Raw genomic sequence first — 21432 nt, 5'->3', positions numbered from 1 at the left:
ATATTTTGATTATCAATCCAATCATGTTTTACATTGATTAATTAAAAATCAAAGTTATAACTTCTCATTTCATATTTTATTCTTATTATTAACTTGGATTTGTTCTAGAATGTTATGTGTGAACATTGTCTAAATTCAATTATATCTTAAATATCATATCACTCGTATTTTATAATAATTCATTCTCAGATTATTATTTAAATGTGTTAGGATTTTTTTCTTTTTTTTTCCACTTGGTCTTTTTCTTTAGTTTTATTGGCCGACGGCGGCACCTAACTATTGATTTTTTGTATTTGTATTTTGATTTTTTATATAGTATTTTTATTTTAGTTTTAAATTTATAATAACTCAGTTTTTATAACACTGTTTTTTCCTTTATGACACATTTTTCTATTATTTTTGACATGTTTTTGATCTTCTTTAACCAGTCGTTTGGTTTTTTTTAGAGTTCAGTTTAGCGTTGCATCGACTAATCTAAATGACGTTTTTTTGTTATCATATTTATTTGGCTTGTTTTGGACCCTTAGATGAATTTGAATATACGATTTGTGTTCAGAGATAATTTTCTCAATAACTCGACTCTGATTCGCGATTGTCGATGAGTTTTCAATAGTTCGATATTATGTTGTGGTTCGTTTGCTGATGCAGTCAGATCTATTAATATCTTTATTTTTTTCGAGTTTTTTTTATGTATTTTTAAATTTTTCCTATGTGGTCCTTATATGATCTTAAGTGACTAATGTCAATGATTATAAAAATATGTCCTAATTATACGTTTAATTTACACTTAAATTATCGATATAATTTTAGTTTTTTCCTTTTTAATAAAACTAACTGCTCGCGTTTACATAAAAAATAGCAATTCATTCTCGTGATAGTTATTCATATATTCATTGTTTGTATTATTAATTGTTTGAGTATAAATTTATTTTCGGATAATTAATTAATCCAATAAAATTACAAAATCATAGTAGTTGTCCAAAATTGAATGTAAAGGTACACTTTTGACTCCCGACTTCAGTTATGTGGCAACTGCGCCTCAGTTTGATAATTTTGGTAATGTCATTATTTGTTGTTCTTCGGAAGAAAAATAAGAACAAAGTCATTTACAATTGTAAGCGATTTTGTTGGGATTGGACAGGTGACGATGTCATTATTTGTTGTTCCTTTTTCTTTTTAATTGTTTTGGCCCCATTTAGTTTCATTTTTCTCATTCATGCCCTTTGCTATGAAAAGTTGATATCGCATGTCCAGCCTATGCAAAGTTATTTGTAGTTATGGACCAAATTGTCATAAAAGTTAACATAAATCTCCACTTGCGCTATCCTTAATAAGCTTTTCCCACAGAGTTGTCGCTATAAGACTTTAATATAGAAATAGACAAAAAGGTATACTGCAAATCATACAATTTAGACTTGTAAGATGTTCGTGTTTATCAAAGGTTATACCTTGAATTGCATTTGGTTCGATTTAAAAAATGATATAATTTGTTTGATAAAAAATAAATTAAAAAAAGAGAGATCTATAATGAATGCAAAAGCTATTAGGTCGTAGCCCACCATTGATCTCGGTGAGATACAAGGCGAAATCATTCAGTTAATAGAAACGGATATTAGCAATAAAGTTTGAAGGGCTATTTGAAATGTTCAAAATTTTTGAAGGAGTTAGTTTGAAATTATAAAAAATTGGTGTCTAACTAAAATTTTCTAAAACTTTAAGTGCTTAATTTAAAATATTCAAAAAATTATGAAACATGATAAGCATTTTTTAAATTTTTTTGAAGGGATCAAATTAAAATATTTAAAGTTTTTAAGAACTATATATTACTTTTTAAAACATTGGGGGCAAATTATGTATTAAACCCTTTTTTCCCGGATGCAATCCAACCCGACCGGTGAGTGCCTCAATCGTGACTTCGTGAGTCCAGCCCAAAGCATTTGTTTTTTTTCCTAAACGAAGTTGAGGGAAAATTTGTGGAATTCGAAAAAAAAAATCAGAAGCTAGAAAAAGAATTTCTTCAAAGACCGGCGACCATGGCAGCAGCACAGCACCACCATCATCATCCGGCAACGCTGGAAGAAGTCCGTACGCTTTGGATAGGGGACCTTCAGTTTTGGGTCGACGAGTCCTATCTGAATTCCTGCTTTGCTCATACTGGCGAGGTTCCCCATTCTCTCTCTCTTTGAATATATACACAAATTTTAATGTCTTCCTCCAAAATATTTCTGGGTTTATGTTCTTTCCGGTATTTGAATAGATTTTGGTTGTTCTTCGTTGCTTAATTTGATTTGACGACTGTAGTTCGTAGCGGGAATTTCTTTAGGCTGTCCGTTTTCTGTAATTTTGAATTAATATGTTATAAGGTAATCATAGATGTTCATGTTGGTGAAGTATTAAGTTCTGTCATGTTATTAGAATTAAATTTCACATAGTTTTAATGGAGAATTTATAATTTCAAAGAATATCGTATCAAAAATCAATCTCTGCGGTGAATTCTGTCAAATTACTATAAAATCAGTGGGGGATTTAGCATGTGAAAGCTCAGGTGATTTTTGGAGCACTGATTGTGAACATTGACACTCCTTTGGTAAAGTTTGTGTTGAGAATTGAGATAGTTAAGATTTTATCATATGCTAAAATTTCATAACGTACTTGTTTTTTTTTTTAATTAAGAGAACTAAGTTGTTAATGTTTCCTTTGAAATGAACCATTATTCCTCCTCTTTACAGCTAGTCTCTAAAAATCATACGCAATAAGATCACTGGCCTGCCCGAGGGTTATGGATTTGTGGAGTTTGTTTCTCATGCAGCAGCGGAAAGGATACTGCAGACTTACAATGGGATGCCGATGCCTGGAACTGAACAAATGTTCAGGTTAAATTGGGCTTCATTTGGTGCTGGAGAAAGACATAATGATCCTGGCCCTGAGCATTCTATTTTTGTAGGGGATTTGGCACCTGATGTTACAGATTATTTATTGCAAGAGACTTTTCGAGCTCACTATCCATCTGTTAGAGGTGCCAAGGTTGTGACTGATCCAAATACTGGACGCTCCAAGGGATATGGATTTGTTAAATTTTCGGATGAGACAGAGAGAAATCGTGCTATGACTGAAATGAATGGTGTCTATTGCTCAACGAGAGCCATGCACATTAGTGTAGCAACACCAAAGAAGAACACTGGTTTTCAGCAGCCATATGCTGTGGCAAAAGGTCTTATTCCGTTCCTTAATTTTGGCCTAAAGAAAACCCTAGCCAGATTAAATTATTCATTTTATGTCCTACAAAATCATGTTGTGCTTATTTAGTTGTGTTTTATCCATTGTCCTCATGTGGCTTCCCTTTACCATCCATTGTTACCATTTTGATTACAAAGCTGCATTGCTGAAAAGAGACTTAACTTGATAAATTTAGAATTGACTTATAGGCATTCATTTTATAATCTCTAATGTAGTCCTTTTTCTAAGGTGGTTTAATGAAGAAGCAAAAGAAAGAAATTAATATTATTTCGTACACCTTGTAGATCAACCCCTGATTTGTTGCTTTGATAATACTGTCTGACCATATTTCTATTCCTCAAACGTTTTATCAATAGAATAAAAGTCATACTTGTTTAGAATTCTTGTGCAGCTCGGTTGCTGGTTCCATGGCATTTTAAATTTATTTATTCACATTTTCCTTGTTTGTTAGCTTAGTTGTGATGTGAACATGATGTATGTCAACATGCATACTTGTTTGCTATGTTGCTCCGACTCTTTGTTTTTCCTTGAAGTACCTGTGTTAGATAGACTCCATAGAGATATGGCCCTGCAGTTACATGACACTTCGAATAAATTGAACATACCCTTGTCCACACATATCCAACACGCTCCCATGTTTGAGTAATATAGTTGAGATGGGTGGGCTAGGGTCTCCAGCAACCGTGCCTATATCTGCAAGTAATTGCTCGTTGGTACTATATCTAGTTAACATATTAGATACATGTAAAATAGGCACATGCATATCTGAAGGTAACGAATTCTACACTGCACTTACCCATGGTTTTTCTGCAGCTGTATATCCAGCTATGGTTTACCCAACAACTGTGCCGGTGCTTCCACCAGATAATGACATTACAAATACCACTGTAAGTGAGGCATACACGAGTTGGTTCAGATTATTACTTTCTCATTGACTAACAATACTTTCTTTTGCAGATTTTTATTGGCAACTTGGATCCAAATGCCACAGAAGAGGATTTGAAGCAATTCTTCTTGCCACTAGGAGAAATTGTGTTTGTCAAGATCCCTGCGACGAAGGGATGCGGTTATGTACAGTTTGCAAACAGGTAAAGATCAAGTGAACTGTGGTTATACCAGTAACTTCTGGAAGTGTTTTGCGCTTTGTAGTTTTTAAGGGTGGATGTCTGTGCTCATTCAATTGTTTTTGAGCTAGATTTTAGTTCATGAACCCTTTATCTTTTTGACTTATCATGTTCCCCTTAGACAAGAGTTGCATAAAATTTAATGGAGGGAGATGAATGAATTAGCAGTATAAACTAGTCATGTGCCACTGCCTTCCTCTTTTTGTTGTTTTTATGTGAGTCAATTGTTTTAATTGTCCTCGCTTTATCTGATCTAATGCCAAATAACTTTTAACTTACTATATCTTTTCTGCAGAAATTCTGCTGAAGAAGCTATACGGAGGATGCAGGGGCAAGTGATTGGTCAACAAGTCGTCCAAATTTCGTGGGGTAGGATCCCTACAGCAAATCAGGTGATATTTCTCGTATATCAAATTCACTCTGATGGAGTTATATGGCTAAATGATTTTAGCATTTTCAGGCTCCACAGCATCAATTTTGTTTTGAAATAAAAAAGGGAAAGGAAAGCTGTTATTTTGTGTGTGAAAAAAAGGATGAAATGGATAGTTGAAGAATTCATATGGTAAAAGCTCAATTGTTGTCTCTCTCTCTCACACACACAATATTGTGAGAACTGCCATTTTCCATGTCGGTGTAGATTAGATGACTATAGTGTTTGTGGTGAACCTTCTTTTGTAGTTAGTTAATTTATTTGCCTAACGGTCTTTGGCATTACTTTTCTTAGGACCTACTGGGTAGCTGGGGCACGCAAACCGATCCTAATCAATGGAGCACTTATTATGGTTACGGACAAGGCTACGATGCTTATTCTTATGGGGCTACCCAGGATCCCTCACTCTATGCATATGGTGCATATGGCTATGCACAATATCCTCAACAGGCAAGAGATTCTAGACACATGTGCATTAGTATTGCACCTAAAATTACTATTCGTTATCGTTGTCTCGTTTGTACAGACATTTATATATAATTTTTCTCTGTAGGTTACTAGTATTTTTTTATTTTCCGAATTTGACCATGTAGGTAATAACAATAGGAACAAGCATACTGCTTTTTTTTTTTACAATACAGTATCATTTAAGATTTTTATTAAAAGTCAAGAGAACCTTCCCCTTTACTGATTTTGAAAAATCCTATATATCACTATGTACCTGCCGACAAGGCTGGATGAGGAATTTTCTTTAGCATTGCTAATACGGAATGCCGTTAGAAATGTTACTGTAGCTTGAATGAAGCCTCAGTTCTCCTATAATTGATTTCCAGGTTGAAGGTTCTCAAGACATGGCAGCTATGGCAGGCGCTGTCCCACCTGTAGATCAAAGGGAGGAACCATATGATCCGTTGGCAACACCTGATGTCGATAAGTAAAGTTTCTTCCTCCCTGTTCTGTAATAAAAGATGGATTAATTATTTCCTGGATTACTAATTCAAGTCTGATTGTTATTGCTAGGTTAAATGCCACCTACATCTCTGTTCATGGAAGTGCCATATTAGGCCGGCCCTTATGGCAAAGAACCTCCTCCATTACACCGCAAGCTTAATCCCCAACTTTCCCGTCTCTTATTTGTGGCGATCACCATAATTTTATGCTGTTATGTCGGAAATCATCATTTTCGGATTTAGTTGTCGAATTCTCCCCGCAGGATTTCTAAAGCTTGATGTTTTCTGCTTACATTTGACACTTGTAGTGCTTAGGATAAATATTGACTCATAATTAATTGTTGCTTTAGTTTGTTGGTTTCAGAGTCAGTTAATAAGCTAATCCAAACACGGACATTGAGAAAAAATTGTTTGAGGCTTTATTGAAAGTTAAGTTGGTTGCCTACAAGTTACTGTTTTATTAAAGTGTTCTTGTAGATAGGGGTAAGTTTGATTTAACTCAATTTTTTTTATTTAGAGTTATTCAGAGTCAGCTTGAATTTTTTGTTTATATTTTAAGTTTGAATTAAGTTTAAATTAATAAATTTTAAATAATTAAAAATTAAAGTTGATGTTCTAATTTTTAACTAAATAATTTGATTTAAAAAAATAATATTATAAGTATATTATATGATTTGAAAAGATATTTGATTTATTAAATAAAATTATTAATTTTACTAACATGTTTAAAATTATGAATATATATATATAATTGGAGAGTTGATTCAATCCTAATTATATAGAAAATTGCAACATGTAAGTAAATGATAATAATAAACAGATTTTGTATGATGAAATTAAAATATGGTACTAATGTTTCAAAAAGAAGTCCCGCATGAGCAGTTCATCTCAGCATTATTCATATTGGAACAATCTCCTCTTGCAAAGATCAAAATTCTAAAACAATTGAAACTACAACATGACTGATTGAAATACAGATATAAATTAACTGAATGTAAGTGCTGCTTGTATTGATCATAAATACTTGGCCAACCATGGCAGATCCTTGCTATCTTTCAGTGCAAAAGCAATATCATCACTGTCACACAACAAAAATGAATTGGATTTAAATGACAGTCCTATTTGGTTATGCAATAACTTTCACAGAAACCAACCAAGATCCTTAAATATCTAAATGAAATTACTAATTATTTGTTTTAACAGTCTCCCCAAGTGGTGCCTTAATTGGCCACTCCATGAAATTATGCTGTGATTTGTAGGTTCAAATTGTAGAGATTTTCATAATATTTGTCATCAAGATCATTCCCTAGTTGCTTCTCAGTGAGTTTGCCAGAGAACTAACCTGGGGAAATTGAGCTGCAGCTTCTGCAACCTGTGTCTATCTCCTGCTTCACACAGAATAATTCTGCATTCTCCAAGCTGGCAGCTGCCAAAAAAAAAAAGAAACAAATTTTAAGCTTTTTCTGCACCCACCAAGCCATCTACTATCCGAGAGATTTTCATAATATTTGTCATCAAGATCATTCCCTAGTTGCTTCTCAGTGAGTTTGCAGAGAACTAACCTGGGGAAATTGAGCTGCAGCTTCTGCAACCTGTGTCTATCTCCTGCTTCACACAGAATAATTCTGCATTCTCCAAGCTGGCAGCTGCCAAAAAAAAAAAGAAACAAAATTTTAAGCTTTTTCTGCACCCACCAAGCCATCTACTATCCGAGTTAATATAAACTCCAGTGGTAATGAAAGCAAACGGAAATAATTCATCTCGGTATTTCCTTAACTATGGGGATTAAAACAGGCTCCGATCGGGTCCATATCAAGTGCAGCTAACTATGAACTTCGAAGGTAACATCAATCTTTCTAAACAAAACTGTAAAATGCCATGATAAGTCAATAAAAGATGCTTACCCAACTTTTACAAGTGTGTCCCAACCAGGAAATGCCTCTCCATTGCTTGTGCAGAGATGAAACTGTCATTGCCAGCTGCAACATGGAAAAAATCTTGTAAAAAATGTGCACAAATGGAATTAAACTGTTGATGGATAAGAACAGTGACAGAGCATTAAAAGAGAAACCATACATTAACTACCTTTTCAAATGTAGTTTCCCCCATCCCTGTCTTATAGAGTTCTAAACCATTGCAGTTAAGAAGATTTGCTCAGTTTGGAACAATTTTTCATTACCTGCAAAAACGAATAAAGAAGTTATTTCATAATGATATAAAACATTGGTGATAAAATACCTTTTCATCCTTATCTAATACTACTGAACAATAATGTTCAAAATAACCTCACCATACATCATTACAAAAAAAGATAGCTAAAATTATTATGCAGTTATATAAGTAACTCCAACTTACTTGGATGTGAGGTGCCTGGAACATTTCCTGAATGGCCGCATCAACATCAGCCATAGTAACAATTCTTTCCCTGGAGAACGATAAAACATATAAGCTAAGGGCAACTCATTCATCTAGAAGATGTGCAGTTGCAAAAGCAGCAGAGTATGCTACCAAAAAGTACAAAAAAATCATTGAATTATCAATATTTTCATATGCTATTGTATGATTCTATCATATTTTCATTGTTATTGTATGATTTTTCATGTGATGAATTGTCAATAATCATGTCATAGGCATGGCTAATAGGTATCCAACTCATCAAGAAAACTGTTACCTTTAGAAGAATTCACAGTTGAAATTTGAGTCTCACATAATCTGCAATTTCTGCTGCTCGCCTGCATATCTCTAAAGCACGGCGTGCATCCCTGAAATAGCAGCTACCGAAACATGCTATATAAACTTTAACATCAAATTTGCACTAGTACAATATTATAAAAATGTAAGATAACTTCTAACATTAATTTTAGAATGAAAAGCAAGCGGTATGTGGACTTACCTTTCTTGAAGCAAATTCTACCACTTGCTTTTCAAACACATCAGTCTTTAAACGACTTGATATGATTTCCTGTAGCTGCTGATAATTGTAGGGACCAAAACAAAGTCTTTGAATACCCATTCGGCTTGAAATGCGAGGAGTAACTTCTCTGGAAGATCCATTGTATTTGCTATTCCTGAATTCAAAGATAAACAATCACATTGTTGTTCTAGTCTTGCTACTGTCAATTACTACAGGCCAGAGTGTCAAATTCCCTATCATGAAATAAGAAAATGCGTACCTATCACAATTAACTTGGAATTGCTTTGGTAGGCCAGTCAAGAATGTTGTATAGTACCTGTGATTGAGAGAAACGCAATGTCATGAGAAACCTTTTTCAATTAAAATGAATAAATAGAAAGGACTATTAGCTTGTATCATAAAATGCACAAATTACCGACTGGTTCCTGGTTACAAGAAGATCAAGTTCATCAATAAGTAGAATACAAGGTCGGTCATCCTCCTTAGCCATTTTCTTTCCATCTGAAAACCGTTCATTCAGTAATTGCAGAGCCTTTTTCAATTAATCCTATGCCAGTTAATGCTTCATATATAAATATAAAATGTAAATATAAAAAAGGCAACCATCAACAATTTGTATAAAGGTCAAACTCCATAGTTAGCATACTCCATATTACGTATAAAATATTCTCTGGTGCAGCTAACTTCAGACCATTAACCTCCACAAAACAGTAAGGTCTTATGCTTCCTGCATCGACTTCTGACTTTAGTTCTTCATTACTGCCAATACACTCATTGTCTGCAATGCGTGGGGGGTGGGGAGACCAAATAAGTAAGTTTCCTATTCAGATAAATCTCAACAACAGATAACAACAGCAAATTGGGAATAGTAAAGAAAATTTTGTCGAGCACAAAGTCAATGGACTATACTTTGCCTGTTCCAGGAACACCATGAATATAAAGGCAACGGCCAAGGCACTGATCATCACATATGGCACCTTTTATAAATGTTGTTTATCCTCACATTTCCCTGCCACCATGACATATTTCATATTCAGTCTCATAAGAATTGTATAAGTTGAATAAGATAGCTAACAAGTTTCACATACTTATTCCTACAAGGTAAAGATTTTGGCAATGTTGCCAACAAAAGTGTTGCTTTTGCCCTTTCCAGATCAGTCTGCTTGTGGCACCTCACATGCCTGGGATTTTTTGTCCCTACTTTTTGAAGACCAAAGAAACGGCCCTTCGGGAGTTCTGTATCAATCAATAGCTGTTTAAGAACCTCGGCAGCTGCCAAGCACAAAGTTAAGAAAGTGAATAACTAGAGAATATCCCCACTGCAGCCAATGATTAGTTGTGAAGGTCTAGCTTGTGCATTCCTTGCATTTTCCTCTTCATATTCCATCTCTTCATCGGTATCAGAGTCAGCTTCCTTGAAAGAATTCCAGTCTTCATCACTGCTAGCACATCACCATCCTACACACAGACAACATACCGATTAATTTTAACACAATAATAACTATATTTTAGTAAGCAAAGCCACTTTGATGAAAATTCAGATTTCTGACTCCTTACTCATCATTATCAATTTCAGCCAGACGCTTGAAACTGTGCCATTGAATATCATATTCATATCACAAATAAACATCATCCCCTTCATCAGTGGCATTGGCATAATCTTTGGGGCTCATGACATTGCAATGCCTAATGATAGATTCCATCTGTAAGCCAATGTTAGAAACCTTAATTTAACAAACTCCTGTAGAAAGCTTTAAGAATCATTCAGTTCAGTTGGCTGAAAATAATAATCCTAGAGAGAAGCATAAGAAGAGAATGATCTCTTTGACTTAATTAAAATGTAGAAGTCTGCCACATTATATCTCTTAAACCACATTTCCCTAAACTTAATTGCAGGTTCTTTCATTTTAACCAATAATAATAAATTAACATTAACAATCCAACAGATATTATCAATAACCTCTATGTCAGCAAAATCATTTGTTCGATAAAGCTCCCTTCTCAAGTTATGAGGTTGTCTTCCACTAGCAGTCTCTTCCGGTATCAAATACCATCGCCCTCGGAACCAATAGCTACCATCTACTTCTTTCCACAAACTGCAAACGCCACAAATCAAAATAACATAAAATAAAATCATCTGTTTATATGACATACATGATAAACCATAATGATAAAATGTAATCTGTTTGTAATCAAACTCTTATACGGGCAGCCCACAAATCACCAGCAAGCAGCTTTTCCCTTAAAGTCCTAGCCAGCTTCTTCCACTGGAGGCTTCGGAAACTCAATATTTTTCCCCAATTTCCGAGCCTGGCAAACCCGCAAACCCAATCGCCCTCAGGAACCTCTTTCAATGGTGGCTTCAAGCACTTCAAGTGAAATCCACCTAGACAATCATCACACTCAATCATCACACCCCTCCCTGCCTTGAAGCAGACTCTACACTCCTCCATTTCAGGCACCTCGTCATCGGAGCTATCATCTTCTCTTCTTCAAATACACATCCATCACCCCCCTCGAACTCACTCCATCATACACCACTTTCTTATAATAAACCCTCTTCTTTTCTTCTCCTTCCCCTCCATCAACTTCTTCGAACCCCTACTCGCCATCACTGTAGACATAGCTCTCGTTGCAACGCTTTTCTCTGCCCTTTTTCCTCTTCTTCATCTCCGCTGCCTCAGGCGAAAATGTAGCCACAACCTCATCATCCCTCATCCGGTTTACCCAACTCCGGGATTCTCCATCATCCTCGTAAAGCTGCATTTCGGGGTTCTCAACGTCCTTACACTCTTCTCATTTCTCGATCCCTTTTTCCTCTTCTCACTCTCGGACGCCTCTGGCGACACCGGCGAAAAAGTAGTCTCAGCCGCTTCATTCCGCTTACCCAATTTATCCAACTCCGGCATTTCCCTATTCTCGTTGTGCTTACATTTTGAGGTTTTCTCCGGCCTGTTTGGATCTGGAACTTCGTCAACGGTTTTCGAAGCGAATGGCTGGAGAGATCGACGTGAAGATCTACGGGAGGTGGTTGAGGTGTTTGAGGGGAGAGATGAATTGAAGGATTAAATGATTGTTGTAATTTGACATTGTTGGGCGATTGTTTGGCTTTTTGGGGGATTGAAACGTTTTCTTGGTGTATCGGTGGCATTGGTGTGTGCGCTTGTAAGAGAAGGTAAAAATGGTGGCTATTTCGATTCAGGGTTTTGCAAAGAATGGAGTGGGGAGGATCATTGTGCTTTTAGAACTTCAATGAATTGGCGGGGACTGTTCTGTTTCCCTCCAAAATTTACTTATGCTTTTTCGTCCTTGAAACGGTGCGTATTACTTCATCGGTTTTGTTTTGGAAGATTAGTTGTTATTAATTATTATTATTAATGTATAACTGAATAATCTGTTCGTATGGGTTAAATTGAAAAGGGGTCAACCGCACTGTTTAGTCATCCAGGTTTCCATGTATTTCTTTTGATCACTTAGTTATGAAAAGTTCAATTTGATCACTAATATTTTGATTATAGACATCTAAGTCACTCAAACGTTAATCTTTAATGCCAAGTTGCCAACACCAAAACACCGTGTTTAGACTTTATTTATCAACTTAACGTAAATTTCAACTTCTTTCCCATACTCAACATCCTCCCGTATTATCATCAATAATCATTTGTAATGTAACGAGTATTAAAATGTTTCCTTTTCTTTATTCTTTATGGTTGTTTTACTCGAAATGAACAAAATTCAAATAACTCAAATCAAAATTTCGACTTTATTTTGTTATGTAATCTTCATCATCTAATTAAAGTGATATCAATATGTGTTGCTTTTTTTTCTTTTTCTCTCTTATTGATCTCACCATCATTTGGATTTGAAAGAAAATACTTCAACATTAATGAATCAAGGTGAATCCAGAAAATTAAACAACATTAAAGAATTAACTTTCAAGTGACCTAAATGAGCTAAGTTCAAAAGTTTAGTGATAAAATTAAAATTTTATAGTTTAATGACCAAACAAAGATACGCTAAAAGTGGATGACTAACCACGTAGTTTACCTAAAAATTAAGAATGAATATATATAGATGATTAAGAAATTTGAGTTTGACTACTTTTTTCTAAAAAAATAAAGTTCAAATAAAATAAGATATAAGAATCGTTATAATCATATAGTTAGTATTCTACATTTATAGTGAATTGATACTCGATTCTTTCTTCAAGAAAGATACCTAAACTAGTAGATAATGTATGCTTTGTGGTTGGAAACTAAAACACATACCACGATCCGATAACCACAGTTAAACTGCGACAAAAATACGAACCACCGACATGTTCTCGAGGTGTTCCCAGGAAGATGAGAGTTGCTTTTACAATCATACTTCGTTCGGATTTCAGAAGCAGGGAGCTGAGGTTTCTCTTATTGCTGCCATGCAACTGTCTATCTTAATGGGGGCAAACAGATTAGACGTCCTATGATAACTTTTTTTTTGGAAAAAAAACTCTCAAGCAGGTTGAAGGAAACCCCATTATGTTTTCAGAGGAGGAATACGATGTCGGTTCATGTTCAATGCCACATTTCCTTCGCGTGGAGCAAGATTCGATCTTGTTCTGAATTGTCCCTACCTGGAAACCACTCGAGGGATTCAATTTAATCTGTTAGTTTCATGAATCGAACAACGTTTGGTTTGGTTGTGCAAGAACGCGAGTCAGCAATTTATGCTGATAAATCCATTTAGTTGAGCATAACCACAAAAACCATCACCCTTAATGGTAAATAGAACTGACCTCCCTTTTCCGCTTTTCTTCTACTTCGCCAAAGAAGTCGAATCGGAGTACCGGCAAATCCAGCATCTGAGCGAAGTTGCTTCTCCATATAACGTCGGTAGGTCTCCGGGAATAGTTTTGCATCATTGACAAAGAAAACAAATGTAGGTGGCCTAAAGCGCCTGCAACAGGAGATATTATTGGATACAAAGTGGCCCGTAAAACACATTGGACAAGAAAACTAAACCATAAAGGAAAAATGTAGGAAAGAATGAACTACGAAACAGCTAAATTTTGAGGAGGGTGGATCAATTGTTGAAACGAAGCAATCCCAAAATAAGCACCATGATATAATTCATTATTTTTGCCAAGTAACAAAAATACCTGCGTGCAATAATAAACACGTCCTCTCTTGCCACCTCGGGTCCTAGGAGGGGGTTTGAAAGCTATTGCTTCACGTAACACTTGATTCATATTCCCGTGCTAAGTCTTCTCGATCGCTCCTTTTCAACTGTACTAGCTGCAACAATTATCCTGAAACCAAAACAACAACGAAAGAAAAGATTCGTGAGACAAGTTAGAGAAGCATTGGAAATATACTGCGGATACTAGGGCGTGTGCAGTGTACAGTGTACTAAAACATAAAATAAATATAAAACAAATGAAGGGGAAAAGGAAGTAAGGAAAAGAAATCATCCTGTCTTATCATTTGAAGTCATAGTAACGATAAAATAATAAGATATGGCAGCTCAGTAACATACTTTTCAACATTCTGACCAGCTATTGCAGTAGAATAAACAATCGGGGCCCAATCAAGCATGCGCATCTCCCTAACGTCTTGCTCATAGTATGTTGCAGTTTGGTTTTTATTGGTATGGTATCCCATTTGTTTACAACAATCAAACAACCTTTTCCTTCTTTCTCTATTCTCTCAGCAATTTTAGTATCCTAGGAACCAAGACAAAATGACACATAACAGTCAACAAGACAATCAAAAGGAAAACTGAGGACCCGCAATTCATCAGATTAACAGGCCAAGACACATCACTTGTTAATTAACAGAAATATAAGATAATATTGAAAAATAGAACAAAGTTTGGTTGCTGCTAAATTTACATAGTTACTGAACTTCAACAACAACAACAACAAAACCCAATTCCCATATGCAATAGGGTAAGGGGAGGTAGGGTAGTAGGCTGCCCCCAACGCCAGGTTGAGAGTAACTTCCGTGGAAGACCTCCGACAGTCAGAAAATTAAAAATATAGATAAAATGCAATGCATGTATAAATAAATACGTAAATACATAGTTGAACAGTATTCATGCAGTCATTAATATCATATGCGCGTTTGTAATAGGCAGTAATCCCTACAAATAAATTCCTGCGAAAAAATCTCTGCATATAGACAGAAACGTAAGACCCGACTAAATTTAAAAGTGAAGAGAATGTTACACAGAAGTCAACGATAGCAAGCCCAGTTCTAAACCTTCATAAATATCAATAACAGAAACGTATAAAAGTAGAAGTCATGAAAATTACTACAAAGGCATTAAAAGAAGACAGAGATGATACACCCTAGAGATGTGACCCACACTACTCGACTACCTAGTCTTAAGTCTCCATACTTTCCTTAGAGGTCATGTCCTCGGTAAGGGCTAAATCCATCAAATCAGATCTCAAGCAGTCTTCCCACTTCCGCCTTGGTCGTCCTCTCCTTCTGGCACGTCGACTGTAATCGACTCTACCCTCCTGACCGCATCCGACGGTAGTCGCCTAAGGACATGCCCAAACCACCGTAGTCTTCCTCCCTCAATTTTTCGAAAACAGACACCACCCCAAGGACATCCTAATAGCAGAGTTTGTTGTCATATCCCACAGAGTCCTACCGCATGTCCATCGAAGAATTCTCATTTCTGCAGCCTCTATCCTCCTTACATGATCCTTCTTGGTTGCCCAACATTCTGATCCATACAAAACACTGGTATTGCCATTCTATAAATTTTCCCTTAAGTTTTAGAGGCACCTTCTTGTCACACAAAACTCCAGTAGCGGCCCTCCACTTTAGCCATCCCGCCTTTATACGGTGTGTAACGTCATCATCTACACCCATCTTTATGTATCATAGACCCTAGGTACTTGAAACAATCCTTTGGGGGAGAACGTGTTCTTCTATGCATACTTCTACATCTTGATCGTTTTGGTCCCCACTGAAGTTTGAACATAGTTACTGAACTTCCTAAGTCATATATTATTGGGTAAAGTACACCAGAGGTCACTGAACTATGCTAAAATGATTGTTTTGATCACTGAACTTTCAACAATTACAAAATAGTGATTAAATTATCTAACTGTTACAAAACGGTCATTTATTTTATCGAACTGTTACGAAATGATCATTAAATTTATTGAACTTTTACACTTATGATAACGTCGCAGTGATCATTTTGTAACAGTTCGATAAATTTAATGACCATTTTGTAACTTCTGAAAATTCAGTGACCTCTGGTGTACTTTACCCTATATTATTTCATTCAACTAAAAGATGAACAATTCTATTTACGGGAAGGCTTGAAGATAAGAAATGGGGAAAAAGCACTAAAAAAGAGGGCAAGATTTTCAAATCCAAGCCCTATATGCTGTATTTTTTTCATTTTTTTCCCGTATGTAAACCTTCAGTAAGCATCCATCAACCTTAACCTTTGAATTAGGGAAGGCTAGCTAGGGTTTATATTCAAGATATGAATGGAGTTACCAGGGATCTCTTACGCTGGTCTAACCAAAAAGGAGAATACACACCAATTATGATACACATAGAAAAACAGAATATTACATGATCTTCCTTGGACTGTTTGCTGAAATTTGAGAACTTCTGATTAAATCCATAATATTATTAGTAACAGGACTTGTCAAGAAATCATTGACAAGGTACCTGTTCAGTTGCAAGCCATGGCCTCAATAACCAGAGCAACAACATCAGACCGACGGATGGCACGGAATGCTCTGTTCACTGATAAAGCCTCAGTGGTACTACCTGATGAAGCTACAGATGCCCTTCTTCTGATCCCAGCAGTATCAATAAGCCGGAACTTCTGCAAAATGATGACCCAGGTATTCAGCTTCCAAAAGCAACTGGAATGCAAAGCAAACAGAGCTTGAATCAAGGCACATAGGCTATCAGTTATAATATAGGTATTTCTGAACCGAAGAAACCTGGCCATCAGGTCCAATAAATTCTGTATCAATTGCATCACGAGTGGTACCACTGATAGGCTCACAATTGTTCTATCCTCACCAACCAAAGCATTTAGAATGCTGCTTTTACCAACATTTGGTCGACCAACAATTGCAATAGAGGGGACATAATTCTCTTCCGCATCCATAATTTCTACATCCTACAATGAAATCAAGAAGCCACGTGCTTAGCGGGGAAAGCATATAACATTATCATTAAGAAACGTAATTAGAACAGATTCACAAAGGAAAAGTTAAAGACAAGAAGTTATACAATTTTTTTTAACAAAGAAGAACCATAAAGCCAAATTACCTCAATATTTTTAAGCCTGAACAAATAAGATCAAGAAGTTCCCCTGTTCCAGTCCCAGATAAAGCAGAAATAGGAATTGGAGAGAACCTGGTTTTGCAGTTGAACAGATTAATCCAAAGTTAAGCAGAAGGGTAATAAAAGAACTTTCCCAGGTCTAGTCAAGAAGAAACAGATAACTTGAAATAACAAACATCTCGGGATAAAAAGCACAATCGATAGCAGACTTTTTTCCAAGGTGGTAAAGTAGAAAAGAAAAAGGAAAAGGAAAAAGGAAAATGGAAAGTGGAAAGTGGAAAGAGGTATCAGGAGAGAAATAAAAAAAAACATAGAGAAAGCTAATCCATTAACATCCGAGCTAAGTTCTAATGCCATCAAAACCATAAGTACTTTGTCAATAACTCAAGGCATAACCAATATGCATTGAGTATGAAAAACAAAAATTCTCAGAGAAACAGAACTTGAGAATTACCCCAATGACCAAAACTCTGATGCTTGCATGACTCCTTTCCGTGGAGATTCACACTTATTCACTGCAAGCACAACATATTTACTTGAGTAGCTCTTTCGAAGCCAGTCTGCAATCTCCACATCAGCTGCTGTTAGACCAGCCTGTTCAGTATCATACAGACAACAATTTGGCAAGTTGATAACTCTCCAAAAGATATAGAAGAATATACAGTTCGTTTCATGTAACCAAATTAGATATCCGTCAAGATAAAGTACTATAAAGGGAGATCAATCCTTTAAAATGTTATGCAGATTATCCCACGGATAATTCTCACCTTATCCCATCAACAAAAATCTCAGCTTTCACAGCTTTAAACCAGATTCATAGAACACCAAGAACTGGCTGAGAGAATTCAAAATTTCCATTGTATTCCTAATGCCTGAACTTACCTTACATCTCAACATCTCACGTCATGCTGATGCATAAATATCCTAGATTTTGATTCCTAAGTTTTCCCTTCTAAGAGAATCTAATCCTAACATACAGGCAACCAACTCCCAAGACCATATGTTCATAACTTCTTTAAATTTTAATTTTAATCATAATCTTTAATGTTTTGCAAATATACATATACAAATATATAATATAAATAAAAACATTGTTGTCAAAGGCACTCAGGTCAATGCTTAGCACCTTCCTCGCTAGGTAAGAAGAGGTTGAGCAACCATTTTTAATTTGAAATTTTTTATGTTTTGCAAATATACACTTATACACATATATATAAATAATAAAAAGTGTTGTCAAAAGCACTCAAGGCAACAACCTAATTCAACTTAATTGTTATTCATTTCCTAGTTTATTTTTAAAACATTTGCTCATTAATTATTTAGCCACTCAATTACTCCAACAACCTATAATGTTAATTCAATGGTTAGTGCATTTATTACTTCAATAGACTGCAACTTTAAGTAGATTTAAGAATAAAATATCATTCCTTTTTCTATTTAACTTAAAATGATCCTATTTTTCTTTTTTTTGGATAAATCCTAAATCAATCAAAAATCTTATGAACAAGGAGATTCAAATGTGCTAGATACTTTTTCTCAACTTCTTTTAATTAATGTGTCAAATTTTAAAAAGAAAACAATGACAGCCAATGTAAGAAGACCGGAGTATACCTGCCCATCTACAAGGAATATAATGACAGATGCTTCTTCAACAGCAGCAGTAGCTTGCCGTTCAATCATAGATGGCATCTTGCAACAGCTGCCTCCCTGGAGCGTAACGAAATCCCATCCATACCAATAGTTGTTGAAATAGCTAAGTCTTCCATTAAGTTAGCCTGTGACTTTGACACATTTAGAACTCCTCCAGTATCAACCACCACAAATTCGTGATCTCCCCAGAAAGATCTACCATACAATCGATCCCGTGTAACCCCAGGTTCATCCACCACAATGGCCCTGTTTCCCTGTAACAAAATCCATGAAAGAGTTTGACATCGCTGGCAATCTGACACACCTAGTTACATGGGAAATTAAAGACAATATTAGTGGACTATACCCCACAAGGCGATTAAATAATGCTGATTACCAACATTTGGCCTTCCAACTATTGTAACTTTTGGAAGTAATAATCAGGAATCTGCAAAAGGATTTTAAAATTTTCAGTAGTGATGATAAAATTTTAGTATATCATTATAAGAAGAGTCCCCAGGTTATATCATAAAAGATATTAATTGAACTAAATCACAATAATCATTGGTTCAAAAAGCTATATTTAACAGATACTTCAGAAACGACGCAAAAGCTCATATACCCACACACTCAACTTTTCAATGTGTTTCCACCAGTTATTGATCCCATCTTCCAAAATTTTAAGTTACATCATCACGTAGCTGTGAAACATTTTGTCTGGAAAAACCAACTAAAAACACCTGACTAATACAACAATATGCTTGCCAGTAATATTAAAACAGAAACAAAACAATAAATTCATTGCACCAGTATTCAGGCTTTGACAGTATGTATAACATCGTCAAGTAGAATTCCGACATAGAACATGTTGCCAGGGTGCGGGTTTTTCGTAAGCACTGAATTTCCAAAAAAAACTTTAAAACAGTTCACTGATTAGAAAGGAACAAGAAACCCAAAGTGACAAAATAGAAAGAAAAAGGGAAATGAAGCAAAGATGATTAAAGTAATTCAGTTTTGCAAGTTACAACTACAAATATGGTTTCATTTTCAACAAAGCAGCTGCAATAGCCAAGAGGTTTAAAGTCACCTTCTTGGGGAAAACTATTTAGCACAGTAATTAGCATAATTAGGAGACTACAAAGATTAAAGATAGTAAGCTTTACTTACAGTTTTAGTTGCAGTTTTACGTCTCTTCTGCTTTCCACTAAACCCCTTAAGATCATCAATCTCTTCCTCTACGGGAAAAAATCGATAGGATAGCTTCGGGAAGAATTAAAATTAACAGAAAATCGAACACAAAATGTAGGAACAGTTGTATAATTTACTTATTGACTTGTTTTTAACCAAATAGAAAAACTTACTTTTAGCAACACTAAGAAAATTTTAAAATAGTAATAAAAAATAAAGGTAAATGAGAGAATAAATATGAGTAAAAAGAAAAAAAAAAGTAAAATCATCGGGAATTTACCAATGGTTAATTGGCGAGACAAGGAAGTGGAATATCGACGAACGGCTTCCTTGGCTTCGGATTCAAGAGCTTCCACGTCCAAATCATCGTCCTCATAAAATTCTTCTTCTTCCTCCTCCACCACCGCCGCCGTATCCATCGCTGTTTCTTCTTCCTCGTCGAGAAAATCCAGGAATTGGTCCGGGCGAGGAGGGGGTGAAGGGGCGGAGGTGCAGCGGCAGAGACGGGGGGAAGGGGCAGAAGAAAGTAGCAACGGAGGAGAGAAACTATTAGAGCGAATAGGGTGAAGAGGAAGAGAGGAGAATCTGGAAGCTGGAGGAAGAAGAATTAGAGTTTTAGCTAAGGAGGGGATTTGGGCACTACAAAAACACGACATTTGTAATTTTCTCTTCTTCCTTTCAAGCTGTTTCAGTATTGAGTGTTCCAAACAAAAAGAAGAAAGAAACAAAGAGATAGAGATGGCCGAATGGGAGGTTTTGGCGGTCGACAGAGGTTTATCCTGTTGAATCGGGTCGGGCTTTGGTTTTGGTTTCAAGTGGCTAAATTCTGATTTCAGTCCTTTCACTATACCTAAATTTGATATATGAGCTTTTTATTTTAATCCAACATAATTTAATCCCTTTGTTTTTTTAAGGTACAACTACCATCGTTGTATTAGTATGATTACAGTTAAAATTAGTAAGTACAATGTACAAAAAGTTAGGAATTACAACAAAATCTATATTCCGACTCAATCCAATTTAATAAAGTTATTTCTTTATAAAATTTAGATTTCATATTTAGATATTTTTAGTATCTATTAAAAAAGTTTATTAACCTATTGATAAAAACACACATAGATCTTGTAGACGTAATTATTTGAACCAGAATATTTAAAAAATAATAATATTCTCTCTTAGTATTAAGAATCATTCATCTTTAAAGGCCCACATTGAAGTAATTACAAAGTATCATTTTTATGTATAATTACAAAGGTATCATTCTAATAATATCTAAACATTTAAACTCAAATAATTTGTAGGCAAAACCCATAGTTGAATATAGAAATGAATGTATGGAATCACTTTAACCAAAGGTTACAAAAAAACACACACACACACAAAGACATCAAATATTGTAATGAAAGTATGGTTATAAACCTCTCACATGTCTTAACTACCCCCTCGAGTTAGTGCTTTTACGGTTTTACCCCCATTTTTCAAAAACAAAAATATAATAATCAACTGCCTTTATTTTTCTTTCAGCTGACGGTACCCTCATACGGCATCGTTGGGATGCTCATCTGTTCCTTCGAAACTTTCGGTTTCATCTGTAGAGGTTACCTCGCTTTCGTTTGAAAATTTGTTGTTATCATCCGTGGCATTAACT

At 35.4% G+C, this 21432-nt stretch overlaps 1 protein-coding gene, 1 non-coding gene and 2 pseudogenes across 2 annotated transcripts; 1 reads left to right on the top strand and 3 right to left on the bottom strand.

Annotated features, from left to right (window-relative positions):
- Nucleotides 1–1935: 1935 nt before the first annotated feature.
- Nucleotides 1936–6119, top strand: LOC120189247 (polyadenylate-binding protein RBP47B'-like). Its single transcript, XM_039192558.1, has 8 exons — nucleotides 1936–2162; nucleotides 2734–3211; nucleotides 4051–4124; nucleotides 4195–4325; nucleotides 4657–4753; nucleotides 5086–5241; nucleotides 5625–5725; nucleotides 5812–6119. The coding sequence occupies exons 1-8, from the start codon at nucleotides 2034–2036 to the stop codon at nucleotides 5900–5902; spliced, it is 1257 nt and encodes a 418-aa protein (XP_039048489.1). The 5' UTR covers nucleotides 1936–2033; the 3' UTR covers nucleotides 5903–6119.
- Nucleotides 6120–6616: 497 nt separating this feature from the next.
- LOC120189357 lies at nucleotides 6617–11898 on the bottom strand (annotated as a pseudogene).
- On the bottom strand, nucleotides 10224–10298 carry LOC120189427. Its single transcript, XR_005522516.1, has one exon. It is a non-coding gene; the product is annotated as a small nucleolar RNA snoR28 (small nucleolar RNA).
- A 970-nt stretch (nucleotides 11899–12868) lies between the features above and the next one.
- Nucleotides 12869–20506, bottom strand: LOC120189246 (annotated as a pseudogene).
- Nucleotides 20507–21432: the final 926 nt, after the last annotated feature.

This window comes from Hibiscus syriacus, unplaced genomic scaffold, assembly GCF_006381635.1.
Source record: "Hibiscus syriacus cultivar Baekdansim isolate YM2019G1 unplaced genomic scaffold, ASM638163v2 tig00116954_pilon, whole genome shotgun sequence".
NCBI classification, from domain to species: domain Eukaryota; kingdom Viridiplantae; phylum Streptophyta; class Magnoliopsida; order Malvales; family Malvaceae; genus Hibiscus; species Hibiscus syriacus.
This window is presented reverse-complemented; position numbering and strand designations above follow the sequence as displayed.